The sequence below is a fragment of the Trichogramma pretiosum genome, unplaced genomic scaffold (genome assembly GCF_000599845.2).
Source record: "Trichogramma pretiosum strain Unisexual culture from Peru unplaced genomic scaffold, Tpre_2.0 scaffold9, whole genome shotgun sequence".
NCBI classification, from domain to species: Eukaryota; Metazoa; Arthropoda; class Insecta; order Hymenoptera; family Trichogrammatidae; genus Trichogramma; species Trichogramma pretiosum.
Genome location: NW_019641697.1, coordinates 2,668,450 through 2,683,233, shown reverse-complemented (window position 1 = coordinate 2,683,233; position 14,784 = coordinate 2,668,450). Strand labels below are relative to the sequence as shown.

Sequence of the window (14,784 nt, the reverse complement as noted above, 5' to 3'; positions counted from 1 at the left end):
TTTGCTCATTCACCAACGGACAGTGCACGAGGGTCGCAAAGATTTCGCATGTGACAGGTGTGAAAAGACATTTGTGACCCGAGGCGTTTTGACTAGGCACCAAAACAACTGTCCATGGAAATCGATAAAATTACTCATGCAATAAATGCGAGAAGAAATTTGGGGCACAAAGTAATTTGATCAAACACCAAAAGATGGTGCACGAAGGTCGGAAAGATTACGCATGCGACAAGTACAAGAGGTATCGGAAATTTGACAAGAATCGAATTTGCGCTCCCACCGAAAAATAGTTCGTAAATTACGCAATGATTTTCACAAATGTTTTATTGGAGCTAATTTTATTTACACAATCAGACAATCAAACTGTATAATTATATAACTGCATATTCATTTTGAGAAAATTGTTGGTTTTCTATCAACTCCTTCAAAATCTTTCAAAAGCTTCCTTATAACAATCTGAAATATGCACAATTGCATGATGATTTTACGAGTAATTAATTATTTTAACAAATTTTTCCAGCTCATTGCTGTCACGTGCTCCGAATAGTTCCTGAGAACATACCTGATAATTTTTTTTTTGACAATTTTAATGAATGTATAGAAACTAGTGTGTATTTTTTCAAGTACGCATTTTTTAAAAATTTAAATAAAAATTGTGACAATATGATCGTGTTTTATTTGAACTTTGTATCTATCTACTATTATTAAAACTTTGTTCACAGTCGTGGTTGGCGCTTTATTTTAATAACCAGACGACTGCCAATTATTACTCTTATTTTTTGGCTCATGCAACCATCAGCCCAGAATTTTTTTCACGTTTTGTTTGAAATTGTAAACGGGCCAAGAAGTTAGTTGGCTACTGCATTTTTGTTACGTGTATAACTTTGCAGACAAACCCAGGATGATTTTTGACAAGAGAGTTATGATTGGTTGTAAACATAATTATTCTACTGAAAACCCCAACGTTAAAACCATTCAATTATTTGATTCAAATCAATAAGTATTTTCTAAATTCTTTATAATTATCAGAGGTCTACTGATCGATATACTGCGGAATTCGCTTATTGTGGCCACGACCGGTTGAAGGGTTTTGGTCACATTAAGTGACTGGACATGATATAGGACGGAAAAAAGTATTCATAAATAGTACATAAAAATAATTTTGGTATTTTTAACCGAATTAATCGTTAATTTTTTTCAACACAATACTTTTTCAACATCTTTATCTACGTCTTTTTCTTTTCAAGAGTTGATCGCCGGATATCAAGTTTCACAGCCGCTTGAAATTGACTTGGTGATGAAAATCCACTAACGCAACATTTCAAAAAATTAAGATCTAGGATCGACGTGCTAGTGCTGAAAGATGCCGATTCGCAGATCACAGCAGAATGATGCTATTTTGCGCTCCGGGTAGAAAGATGCCATGTCGCGCTTCGAGCTGAAAGATGACACATCAGTGCTCAGTATTTCTATATTTGAAGCTTCAACTTTAAGTATTATCTTCATTCAAACGACAGATTCTGGAAGAGCATCCAATTTTACTTCTAAAACATGAAACATTAATATGGTGTCACTTCAAACGCAGAAAAAACCACCCTTCAGAATCAAACGCCGAAGTGGCATACAAGCCACATTAGAGCTTAGAATCTCGACAGATTGATAGGTAAGAAAATTATTAAATTTAATGTTTTTTTTTAAATTAATTTTTTATTTGAACATCATGATAATCTAGATAATTAAATAACATGATATATTAAAAATGATCACAAATATGTTTCTTCATGAGCTTCGGCCTGCAGCCGCCCTGCAAATATTATATAAATCTTGGTTATTCAGGTTCTCGATGATCATGTCGCAGCAGAGAACCGGCAATCGGTAGTGTACCAGCTCCATGAAACATTCCAGGGCCCAGCCCAGGAAAAATCGCCTGGATAGTTTCTCGCACAAATGCACGAAGCAAGCCTCCTCGTGCTCTTTGGTAAATTTGCCCCATTTCATCGAGCACGCAAACTTGAAGTAATCCGCGGGTGCGACTCGTTTTGCAGCCTTTGTGGGTGACAGCTGTATTAGATCGTAGAGTGAAAGGCTCGGCATTACCATCGTCTCTTTCGATTTGTCGGCAAACTTCTCGTCGTCGTACCAATATTTTTCAAGACTCGTCGACTGCTCGTATAAACCGAAATCAGCGAATAATTTCATGATCTTCAGGGCTATGGTTTGGTCCATCTCGTATCCATGTTTATCTAAGCACTCGAGAACGACCAGAATGCCAGATGCTATTCTCAATTTAACATTATTTTCGTTATATTTTTCCGGATTGAATCTCTGGCGAAAATCATCCACGGTGGGGGGGAAGACACTAGGCAGAGCAGCGCCGTTAGCCAATAGCGCATCGATCGCATCGGGCAGGAGACTCGTCAGAGCCAGTTGCAGCGGTGTCCGACCCAACTCGTCCAGGGCATCGACTTGCACCACCCAATCGAATTGTTTGTTGATCTCGAAGTATATCTTCGCGAAGCCGTCGTCTTGGTCTCTCATGCAAATGACGTGGAGCGGAGTCGATCCCTCTGCATTCACCAAATTTGGATCCGAGCCTCTCCTCAGCAGTAATTCTACCAAGTTTCTGTGGCCCCGAGACAGAGCCAAATGCAGCGGCGTGTTGCCCAAATTATCTTGAACATTGACCAGCACCCGCTGACCGACTTCGTCATTGACAGTGAAAAATCTTTCCGAAAAATCGTCGTCGTGGTCTCCCTTGCAAATGAGGTGCAGAGGCGTCATTCCATCATTATTGACCAAGTTCGGGTCGCCGCCCCTTCTCAGCAGCAATTCCGTCGAGTTTCTGTTGCCGCAATACACAGCCACGTGCAACGGCGTGTAACCATCATTGTCCCGGGCGTTTATGTCCACCACCTGATTCCTGCCGTCGATAATTTCGAAGAACAGCTCCACCCAATGACCGTCGTAGTAGCAAATGTGATTCAAAGGCGTGCCTAAGTTCGGGTTGGCGCCTCGTCTCAGCAGCACCTCGGCCGAGTAGATGTTACCGATATCCAGAGCCCAGTCCAACGGCGTCTGGCCGTTATTGTCGAGGGCGTCGATCAGCACCGGCTGACCGAGTTCGTCGTTGATTCCGAGGAATAGATTCAGCAAGGTCGGATCTTCGTACTTCTTGCAAAGGAGGTGCAACGGTGTCATTCCCTTATTGTTGGTTGCATTGTAATCGGCACCGTGTCTCAGCAGCACTTCGATCAAATTCGAGTTTCCTCTCTTCACCGCCAGGTGCAGCGGTGTGTTGCCTTTGTTGTTACGGGCGTTAATCTGCAACGGCTTGTAGTCGTCGTTACCGAATATCATGTCCGCCAAGTCATTACCGTTGCGTTCGTTTACGTTGCACAGGTGATGCAGAGCATTGTTTCCATCGTCGCCGTCGGCCAAGTTCGGATCGGCGCCCATTTCCAGCAAAAATCGCGCCACTTCCGTGTAATCGTTGTTCAGCGCAATTTGCAGCGGTGTATTTTTGAACTCGTCGAGATGATCGACCTGCACCCGATATTTTTCGTCGCTGAGCTCGAACAACATCTTCGCCAAGTCGACATCGCCGTGATTCTCGCAAATGACATTCAGAGGCGTCATTCCACATCCGTCGAGCGAGTTCGGATCGGCGCCTGCTCTCAGCAGCAATTCGGCCAACTCTCTGTTTCGGCGCTGCATGGCCAAGTGCAGTGGCGGCGGGCGTTTCTCTCTTGGCCAAATGAGATTGGGATCTTGACCGAGCTCGAGGAATTTCTTCACCACGTCTGTACGGCCGAACCAGCAGGCCACGTGGAAATGCGACAATCCAGATCTGTCGGTGTAATTCACGTGGATTCCGTCGTAAATGTCGAAAAGCGAATCTGCCACGACAGGCCAATTGGAACGAAACATGAAATCGTCGCGTTGACACAAGTGATGCAATGGCGTCGTGCATCTCGACGATTGCTTGCCGCTTTTACTTTTGGGCTTGACCTTATAGCCGCTACGAGCCACGAATTCGATGAATGATTTTGCCTCGTCGTATTTCATACTTTTCGCGGCCTCCGTGAGAAGCCAATCAATCTCTTTCGCTGGAAAAATATCCAGAAGATTAGGAAGTCGACCCTGCCAGTTACTGATCAAGGGACGAAGTTTGTCAAGAAATTTCTTTTTATTTTTTCTTTTGACCTTTTTACGTATACTCCTCAATTTCTTCCAACTTTCTTGGTCGTCCTGGGCCATTGTTCAACACACTAACACACATACAATCACAATCACTTATAATTCAAGATGTATTTTATAACCTCTTTAACGAAAAATTACTCGATGCAATCTGTTCGATCTGTTCACGCTGCAGTGCCGTCACGCATTCCGTAAAGTACTAATGACTACACACGAATGAAGTATGAACACGTTTTCAGAGAGAGCTGTTGGTGAAGCGGACTTGCTATATGTAGTCACCCGAATACGATATGGACACGCCCATGTGCGCGCTAGAGAGACAGAGACAGACATACATGACGCTGCAAAGACGCGTCGCGATAGAGATACTTTCACCGATTATGGAATGGTTTGAGGCAACTTTATTTTAAACACATGGTATGTTTCAAACGCGCTTCGCGCGCGTCCATTTTTTCATTCGTGTTTTGAGGTTACTTAAGTACTAACTGTCTGTAGACAGTTAGCAGCGCAAGCGCTCGTATCGAGTCGGCCCGCATCGAGCGTCGTCGTCACTGTCAGACAATCAGAGATCGTTTTACAAGGCTTCACTTTTCGGCTGTTCTCTTTTTTATACAGTAAGTAACTTTCAGGCACGCTTCGCGGGCGTACATTTTTCAGATAGTTTCGAAAAAGTAGCTATTTTGACCGTAGATGTCACTTTATCATGTTCCGACGGGAGTCACAAGTCAGTCGACCAATTAGAAGCCGAATAGATTGGCTTCACTTTTAGGGTCATCATTATTTTAAGAGAGGAAATAGAAATAATAATAATATAATAAAAAGTAAAAAGTAACGTAAAAACAAAATGTCAGGAAAGATTAAATCTTTTATTTTATTGTATTTTTACTTACGTCATCGATTCTTCTTACGAGAATCACAACAATCGGTATTTGTGCCACCTACCGGTGACACGGCTAACTACTTTTTGCGTGCAATATTTATCCTCTCTTTTGAAGGCGTGACCGGCGCGGTGTACAATTTTATTACGAACTAGGGATGTGCGATTCCACTAAGAATCGAATCGATTCTTCACAGCCGATTCCTGAGAGAATCTTTTTTCAAGAATCGATTATTTTAAAAAAGAATCGAAGAATCGATTCCGATTCTCAATTTTTTTTAAGGGAAGATAAATGAGCAAATATTATTCAAATTATCAATAAGTAAATTAGATTGGTTTATTTAAATTAATTGAATTGCAAAAACTATTGAAAATAGTATTCAAAACTTTTGATCAATTTGAAATTTTTTTAAATCACATAATTCCAATCATCGGTAATTCTTTGTAAAAATAAGAACATATATTCAAATAGTTTCTTGTCACTCAATTGCTACGAAGAGGCATTTCAATTTAAATTAACTTATAAACATGCTATACTCTTCGTTAGGAGCGTCGAATTATCCCTTTTTATAAGGTCTAGAATTGAAAGTATAAGCTGATAAGTTTTCAAAGAACTAATTTGCTCATTACTGGAATGACTGAGCACTATTCTTCCAAAATTTATAAATGTTTTGATTGCGAGGAATTATTAGAAATTTTAAGTATCTGTCAAACGTATTGACCCATTAGTTGAATATTAACTAAACAAAATACTCTCGCATAACGGAAAAAATGGATAAATTGAAGTCGGAATCGATTCTCTGTAATATAAGAATCTAGAATCGGAATCGAAGCCATTGTCAAGAATCGGAAAAAGAATCGATTCTTGCACGCAAGAATCGAATCGATTTTTAGGAATCGAGTAGAATCGCACATCCCTATTACGAACTGCTTGATTCTAGATTTTCGAACTTATACTACTTGACAAAATAATTTTACTTACTTTCACTTTCTCTTCTGGGCTAATAAAATCAATTTCCACTGAAAAAAATTATGCCCCAGCGAGCATACCCATAGCTCGTGCTACTTTACTTGTATTATGTTTTATAGTTTCGTAACTTCGTACACGAAAAGAAAATCTCCTATTGGCCGCTTTCTCATGTTGATTCTCATAAGAAAAAATTTATGTCGAGCGGCCGACGCTGGCATTTTTTCAGGACGCGTCTTGTTTTTCCATAAGATTACGTGTAAATGGTGACTGCAGCGCCACTTTAAGCTCCGCCCAAACGCTCAGAGCGAAATGCGAATAGCTTTGACCATGTGTTTTTTAGTTTCTCTTTATAGATCGTAGCATATCCATGGTCAGTACACGTTACGACGCCGCAGTGTGAACATCGAGTAAATATCGTTTGTGTTAGTGCAGTATTGAACGACGGCCCAAGACGACGAAAACTATTTCGACAAATTGAAGAGTATGCGTGAACAGGTCAATTGGGAGATTGAATATGACAGACACGAATTTCTCCGGCAACTTTATCCCTTAGTCAAAGATTGTGAAGATCAATGTCCTGATCTACGACACATTTTTCGAGTCGAAGAAATCGAGTGTCTTCTCATAGATTCAATCAATTTCATGCAAAGAGATAGTGAAAATACATACAATAATGTAGGAGAAGTATTCATTAAATTTGTAGCTCGAAGTGGCTACAGAGATGAGCCTAAAGTCGATAAAGACGGCAAGACATCGCCACGTCGCACTACACCAATACATTATCTAGCTAAACGCCAGCTTTGTAAATGGAATAACCAGGGGGCGAGTGAACTTTTCAACATATACCACAGGTTCGATGTGGATTAAACCGACGAATCTGGCTTAACGCATTTCCACGCGGCCTGCGTGCTGGCTACGTAGAAATCGTCGAGAAATTCCTCGATCAGGGCCAAGACCCCAATTGCGTAATGGAAAAAACAGGCGACACGCCGCTGCTCTTGGCTACGTGGCACCACCACAAGAACGTGGCAGTATTGCTACTGAAAAGAGGCGGGATCCAAATCTCGCCAACGTGGAGGGATCGACTCCTCTGCATAGGATTAGCAGCAGATGGTCAAGAGTCGACCTTGATGATTTGAAAAAGATGTTATTCGAGCTTGACAATGTCGAACATCGGCCATTGCAGGTCGACGCTCGAAACGGAATCGGTAACACGCCATTACACTTGGCTCTGAAGTTCGGCAACAAGCAGGTGGCTGTACAGCTGCTGCGAGGAGGCGCCGACCCGAATTCACCCAACGTCAAGGGATGGACTCCCCTGCACCTTATTTGTCGGACGTTCTGGAACGAAGGCTTTCCCAAGATATTCTTCCAGATCTGCGACGAAAGTAATCAGATCCTACAGGTCGACGCGAAGGACAGGGAGGGTCGGACACCGCTGCAATGGGCCGTGGCGCAGTTCATGCTGAATGCGGTCGACATTCTCTTGGATCGTGGCGCTGATCTTACTAATTTCGTTTTTCCCGATTCGAGTTATTTTGGCGACGACATGAGTGATCTTTTGTACTTGGAACATCACAATATTAAATTGAGAAAAGCGTCTAGCGCTCTGGCCGTTGTCGAACGCCTCGTGAAAAGAGGATACGAACTCGACCTAGCCGCAGCCTTGACGATCATGAGACATTTCGCAGAAAACAGTTTGCTGGAGGGGCCGGCGAGTTTGAAAAAACGTTGGTACGATGAAGAGGAGTTTTCGAGCAGAGCAAAAGAAGAAATGGTAGTTCCAGGCCTGTCGCTCCACGAACTGATTCAGCTTCGACCCGAAGAGGCGGAAAAACGATTAACATACAACGACTACTTCGAGTTTGCGCGCTTGACGAGATTTTTCAAGTTCTCCAAGAAAGACAGTGACACTTCTTGTGCTCTGCATCTGTGCGAGAAACTATCGAGAGGTTTTTTTCGACGATGGGCAGTGTATCCTTTCTGGGAATTGATACACCAACGACTGCCACTTGAGTGCTGTGAAATAATCCTCGAGAATCTAAATAACGAAGATTTATATCGCATTTGTCTGGCGGCTGCAGACAAAAAGTAGCTATGACAATTATGGCACTTTTTTGATGTTGTAAATTTTCTATATTAATAAAATAAATAAATCTAAAAAAATGATTCTTGATTATTTTTTTTACACGATAAATACACAAAATTCATTAATGTAAAATATTTTAAGTTATGTGTTTACTATCTCATAAATACCGACGTCGTCTTTACAGATATCAAAAAAAGTATAATAATTATTCGATAGTACAATCAAAAAATTTTGAATACTTTAAAAAAACTATACATTTTGATACTAATTATCCGGATTAAATCCAAACTTGACAAAATGGGGATGGAATGGATGGCGCGAGCGTGCAAAAATATTAAACGCATAAAAAATATCAATTTGACAATTTAACGTCACCATTGTTCGCTTATGTAAGTACACATTATATCAGATTAGATTAACGTTTATTTTGGCCAAGTTTCAACGAAACAGTTTGGCTTGCATGAATTAACATATATTTTATCTGTTTCTCAAACAGCTTCACATAGGATGGATGAAACATCATAACAATATTGACATGAAGTAGCAGTAACAGGTAATTACTTTCGATAATCTAATCATGTTCCCTTTTTTTTTCAATTGAATCGTATGTAAAAATTTCACGATAATTACTCATATTGTTAAATGGTTGTATACTTCTATTGCTTGTTATCGATGTAACTTTTAGTGTTCTCAAAAGCATAAGTTAAAAAATCAGTTTCTAAGATCTGCCTCACTCCTGGTGTATCAGTATAAACGCACACATGATCTATTGACTCGATATTATAAAAAGTTATTTTGAAGTACTTAGTTTTAGAGGCCCGAAAACAAATTCACGAAGAAATCGTTGCCAAGTTAGAATTTTTAATCGGTTCAAATTTGAAAGGACAATTTACTATACACATGAATGGGTATTTCAATTGTAAACAATATAATCATATAAACGATTTTGACATATTCCCTCGACTGATCATGTTTATAGGAAAAAAGAATTAGTTTGAATGTTGTCTTTCCTGACGAAACAAGCCATAATACCGAAAGATCAATTTTACTCATTAATTTTCTGTGGTACTAAATTGAAGTAACCATTATTTAATTGCAAAGCTAAAATGGATATAAGTGAAAAGAAATCCGAAGAAGTTGTCACGGAAAATTACTCAAATGAACACGAAATTGTTGATTCCAAAGAAAAAAAATACGTTTGTGACATTTGTCAAGAGACATTTATACTAGAAACAAACATGATAACACATCGAGAGATAATTCACAATAAACAAAAAGACTACGCTTGTGACAAGTGCGAACAAAAATTTGAGTTTCGGAGTCATTTGAGTAGACACCAAATATCGGTACACAAAAGCTGCAATGATTTTGCATGTGACAAGTGTGGGAGAAAATTTGTGAAAAAATCGAGTTTGTCAACACACCAAAAATTAGTTCACAAAGATCGTGAAGATTTGACTTGCAACAAGTGCGTGAAAAAATTTGAAAATAAATCAACTTTACTCAAGCACAAACAAATATTTCATGAAGTTTTCAAAGATTACTTATGTGAAAGGTGCGCGAAGAGATTTTCGAATAAACATAATTTGCGCTTACACATAAAAACAGTCCATGAGAGTTGCAAAGATTTCGCATGCGACACGTGCAGGGAAAAGTTTAGAAAAAAATCGCATTTGCTACTCCACCTAAAGACAGTACACGACGTCTTCAAAGATTACCAATGCGACCATTGCAGGAAGAAATTTGCATATAGAAGGAATTTGCTCTTGCACATAAAATCAGTCCACAAAGGCCGGAAAGAATTCGCATGTGACAAGTGTAAATTGAAATTTACACAAAAACCTAGTTTGCTTTCCCACCAAAAGCCAGTCCATGAAGGTCGGAAAGATTATGCATGCGATAATTGCGACAAGAAGTTTGGCCAAAAAACGAATTTGCTTAGACACCAAAAAGAAGTACACGAAGGTCGCAAAGATTACGCTTGTGAAGAGTGCGGGAAAAAATTTGGTCAAAAATCGGATTTTTTCAGGCACCAAAAAAGTGTACACGAAGGTCGCAAGGACTTCGCATGCGACAAGTGCGAGAAAACATTTGGGCTTAAGCGAAATTTACTTGTGCACCAAAGAACGGTACACGAAGGTCGCAAAGATTATGCATGCGGCGATTGCGCTAGGACATTTGGACAAATATCGCATTTGCTCTCCCATCAAAGAACAGTACACGAAGGTCGCAAAGATTACGTATGCGACAAGTGTGAGAAAAAATTCGGACAACAATGGACTTTACGTTTGCATCAAAGGATAGTCCACGAGGGTCGCAAAAATTTCGCATGTGATCAATGCGAGAAAAAATATGGACATAAACAACATTTACGTGTGCACCAAAAGACAGTACACGAAGGTCAGAAAGATTTTCCATGCGACAAATGCGAGAAGAAATTTGGACAAAAATCAGATTTGTTGAAGCACCGAAGAACAATACACGAAGGTCGTAAAGATTTTGCGTGCGATCAGTGCGAAAAAAAATTTACACAAAAAATTCATTTATCTATCCACCAAAACACAATCCATGAAGGTCGCAAAGATTACGTTTGCGACAAGTGCGAGAAAAAATTTGGACAAAAATCGTCTTTACGTTTGCATCAAAGGACAGTCCACGAGGGTCGCAAAGATTACGCATGTGACAAATGCGAAAAGGTTTTTGGACAAAAAGGAGCTTTGTTCAAGCATCGAAAAGCAATACACGAAGGTCGCAAAGATTACGCATGCAAAAAATACGAGTAAAATCGGACAAGAATCGAATTTGATCTTCCATAAAAAACAGTTAATAAATGTCGCAACGATTTTCACCAAAGTTTTATTGGTGTTAATTGTATTTACATATAATAGTCATATTTATCGATTATCCTTATTTATAATGGTTTGCTTTTCTATTAGCTCCTTCAAAATCTTTCCAGCGCTTTGTTATTATAATCTAAAATATGCATAATTGCATGATGATTCTACGAGTTATCAAAACGAATTTTTTCAGCTCATTGCAGTTAGTCACATGCTCCAGATAGTTCCTCAGAGAATACTTGATGATTTTTTCTTATCAATTGTAAATTTGTATAGAAACTGGTGTATAGTTTTTCAAGTACATATTTTTTAAACATTTTTTAAAAAATTATGACAATATGATTGTGTCTTATTTGAACTTTGTATCTATCTACTATTATTTAAACTTTGTTCACTGTCGTGGTCTGCGCTTCATTTTTATAACCAGACGACTGCCAATCAGCCCAGAGTTTTTTCAGGTTTTTTTTGAATTCTGCGAATGGGCCGAGAAGTTAGTTGGCTACCTGCATTTTTGATAAATGTATAAATTTGCGCACGAATAGTGGGTGATTTCTGCCATGAGAGCTGTGATAGTTTGTAAAAATAATTACTTTACTGAAAAAACCAACGTTAAAACCATTCAATTATTTGATTCAAATCAATAAGTATTTTCTGAATTCTTTAAAATTATAAGAAGCTACTGATCGATATACAACGGAATCGAATTATTGTGACAACGACTGGTCGAAGGATTTTGGTCTGACTGGACATAATATACGGCGGAAAAAAGTATTCATAAATAGTACATAAAAATAATTTTAGTATTTTTAACCGAAGTAATCGTTAATTTTTTTTGACACGTGCACACTGTTTTGCTATTTTAATTAATGAAAGCGCTCTCGCTGCTGCAGAGTTGAAAGCTGTACTTCAATGAATTGGTAGGGCCAAGGCCTGCTGATCGGCAGTACTTTTTGATGATCCTCTAGCTTCACAGCTAGCCGATATTGAGATGAATTATTTCTCACCGCACTTCAATTCACTTACAAAAACTTGAACTTTTTAGTTCTCTGGCATAGCTCTGCCGTGCTCAACTGTATTATCCGATCTGCTCTCGAGCTTGACTTTTGCCCAGCTTATATACTGTTCAGTTTTTCATACTCATTCGTCAACATGTTTTCAATATGCTTTCTCCCCTTGGTTACTGAAAAGCAGAGGAAAGCGCATATCAGTTATTTTTAGTAATTCGCCGAATCATATTGCTTAATTGTTGTGTCTATGAGACCTGTTATTGTACATGTTGGTCGACACATAGTCATGCCCTTCAACAATTTCCATTGTAGTCATACTTTTCCGCGCATGCCATTATACGTTCAATTTCGTACTCCAATAATATACAGTACTTATTAATCCGTGCGCTTACTCACGCAGTGCCGCGACCGCTCATACGTGCGAGCACTCATACAGCGTTGCGCTTGCCTATGCGTGTGAGCACTCATACTACGGCACACTCGCTTATGCGTGTGAGCACTCATACTGTGGCGCGCTCGCCTGTCCGTGTGTTCATTCATACCGCTACGTTCTTATCTGAACGTAAGAGATGTACAATTCTGTACGCTACTTGTGACGCATATTTCTTGCTAGGGCATTTATAAAATAAATGATCGATAGATCATTATTGAAAATGGTAAAATTAGCGAGTTTTTGACTTTGAATCGATTATAACTCGAAAAGTATGCATTTTAGAGAAAATTATCAATAGTAACTTTCTCTTTAGAATGGTCCAAATTATCTGAATAAAAAGGTTTCAGTCAAAAATTTTTGAAATTTCATTATTTGTTTAAAAAAATCAATTTAAACAATTTGGTGCGGGATAACTCAAATGTAAGATTGGTCTCCAGGTTACGGGTGTCCTCAAGGAGGGAATGACGCAAAAACTATCCATTACTCTATTTTTTCCACGTTTGAGAGGATATCGCCTCGACTAATAGCGATACGTTTCATTAATCATGCGCTTTCTGTTAGAATTATAAGTATATAATGTTTTTGTATTTTCGGAGCCTGTACCACCACTACCGACAGCGCTCCGAGCAGTGCCGCGCACGAGTGTGGTGGGGAGAACAGCTGCGCTGCTCTCTCTCACTTCGGGCCCACACGGCTATGTATTCATTCTATCTCTTGACACGGAGTACGTCACATCGACTCCTTTTCTCTTTCCTTTTGTTAATTCAATAAACTTATTACAAATACAAACCTGCATTTGATTTTTACTCTGCTAACACTTTCTAAATCTAATTCAACGGTTCCTACAATACATAGCTCTCACTACTCCACTTGTATTATGACTTATAACTTCGTACATGCTTTCGTTACTCTCTAATAGATCGCAGCGCACGCGCAATTGAATTTCCAGTATTTTTTGAGATGCCGACGTGTGAACTGAGTACACGTTACGACACGGCAACGTAAACATTACGTAACAAACCGGATTATTTTTCAACTCGTCTTCAAATTGTACAAATGGTACCAAATCATCAAATGGCATCGCCGGAAGATCAAGCAGTTGTGGAGCGTTCAGAGTTCGCAGCTTAATGAACTCTTTTATATCGTACAAGATGCTTTCTTGCATTTTTTTAATGTTCTTTTTGATCCCCTTTTCTATCTCCTCGATATCTTTTTTTGTTGCGAAAATTTCTGGGTCCAAACGCATGCGTTTGCTTGAAGGCGGTTCACATGATGAGCTTTCCCGCGAGGACGTATTTTTTTTAAATTCAGGTGCACCTATGACAAATTTTATTTAAAAAACAATAAGCTCTAGAATAATCATTGAACATAAATTTACCTGAATTTGCATCGGCTTCTAAGCCAGCAAAAAACCCTGCAAGTGACGACTCATCGATAATGATTTGAGGAGGATCCACAACAACATTTTCTGCTCCATCTTCATCGTTGTCAGTAGAACTGATGTTCGCGGTTTCAAAGGATTTTCTTAATCGTTTGACTCCTTGCTCATGATTTTCTGAAAATCAATAAATCATGAATTGATTTTAAACGCCCGAAATTATCGTCTAAGGTTATAACTGAAAAAGCAAATATCGCATTGAAATGAAAAAATCACGAGTTGCGTGAAGCGCTCTAAATCTTTTTTTAACGATAGATTAATGAAGCGATTGATAATGAATTTGAAAATAACTTACTCGCTTCCTTAAGCACATCTACTTCATATCGAACCCATTTCGCTCCTGGTTTTTTTTCTTCTCGAATCCATTTTTCCAATTTTGGATAGTCTTTTTCGTCAGGATAAACGCAAAACCATCCCGAGTCTTCATAGCTTAGCCAAGAAACTGGTACTAGCTCGGTAGATTTTAATCCATTGGGATTTTCCCAATTTTTGAAAACTACGACAGCAAACTTACTATTTTCTTTCAGTGACATTTTCGCTTTGACGGTTAATGAACAACTGGGTTATGTAACATAAATGAATAACAAAACAGAAATCGTAGAAACAAACAAATCAGAAATAATATATACTTATTTCATCGACTGTATATCAATTATACAGCCGACGGAATATATTATTAACAGAGTACTGAATTTTACATATGTAATAATTCAAAAATATAAGTTTTGTTATCAATATTTAGTTTTATACATTTTTTCAATATATCATCGCACGAGTAAATATTTTCTTTTTTTGAGCTTTTTTTCACGAGATATACTCCTACAGCTGAAGATGCAATGGGGAAATCGAATGCGTTTTCAGTGTAAAATTTACTTGCTTTCATCTTGAGCTTTTTTTCTTCATAATAAAGCTCCTTTATTTCTAACAAATTTCCAT

The 14,784-nt window shown here is 38.9% G+C and overlaps 2 protein-coding genes across 2 annotated transcripts; both read right to left on the bottom strand.

The window, feature by feature from the left end:
* Positions 1-1,779: 1,779 nt before the first annotated feature.
* Positions 1,780-6,782, bottom strand: LOC106649333 (ankyrin-1-like). Its single transcript, XM_023462270.1, has 2 exons — positions 6,714-6,782; positions 1,780-4,106 (listed from the first exon to the last, which is right to left on the bottom strand). The coding sequence occupies exon 2, from the start codon at positions 4,063-4,065 to the stop codon at positions 1,780-1,782; it is 2,286 nt and encodes a 761-aa protein (XP_023318038.1). The 5' UTR covers positions 4,066-4,106; positions 6,714-6,782.
* A 6,042-nt stretch (positions 6,783-12,824) lies between these two features.
* Positions 12,825-14,385, bottom strand: LOC106649332. The gene is made up of 3 exons (XM_023462210.1): positions 14,144-14,385; positions 13,789-13,965; positions 12,825-13,727 (listed from the first exon to the last, which is right to left on the bottom strand). The coding sequence occupies exons 1-3, from the start codon at positions 14,379-14,381 to the stop codon at positions 13,243-13,245; spliced, it is 900 nt and encodes a 299-aa protein (XP_023317978.1). The 5' UTR covers positions 14,382-14,385; the 3' UTR covers positions 12,825-13,242.
* Between the last annotated feature and the right edge of the window lie 399 nt (positions 14,386-14,784).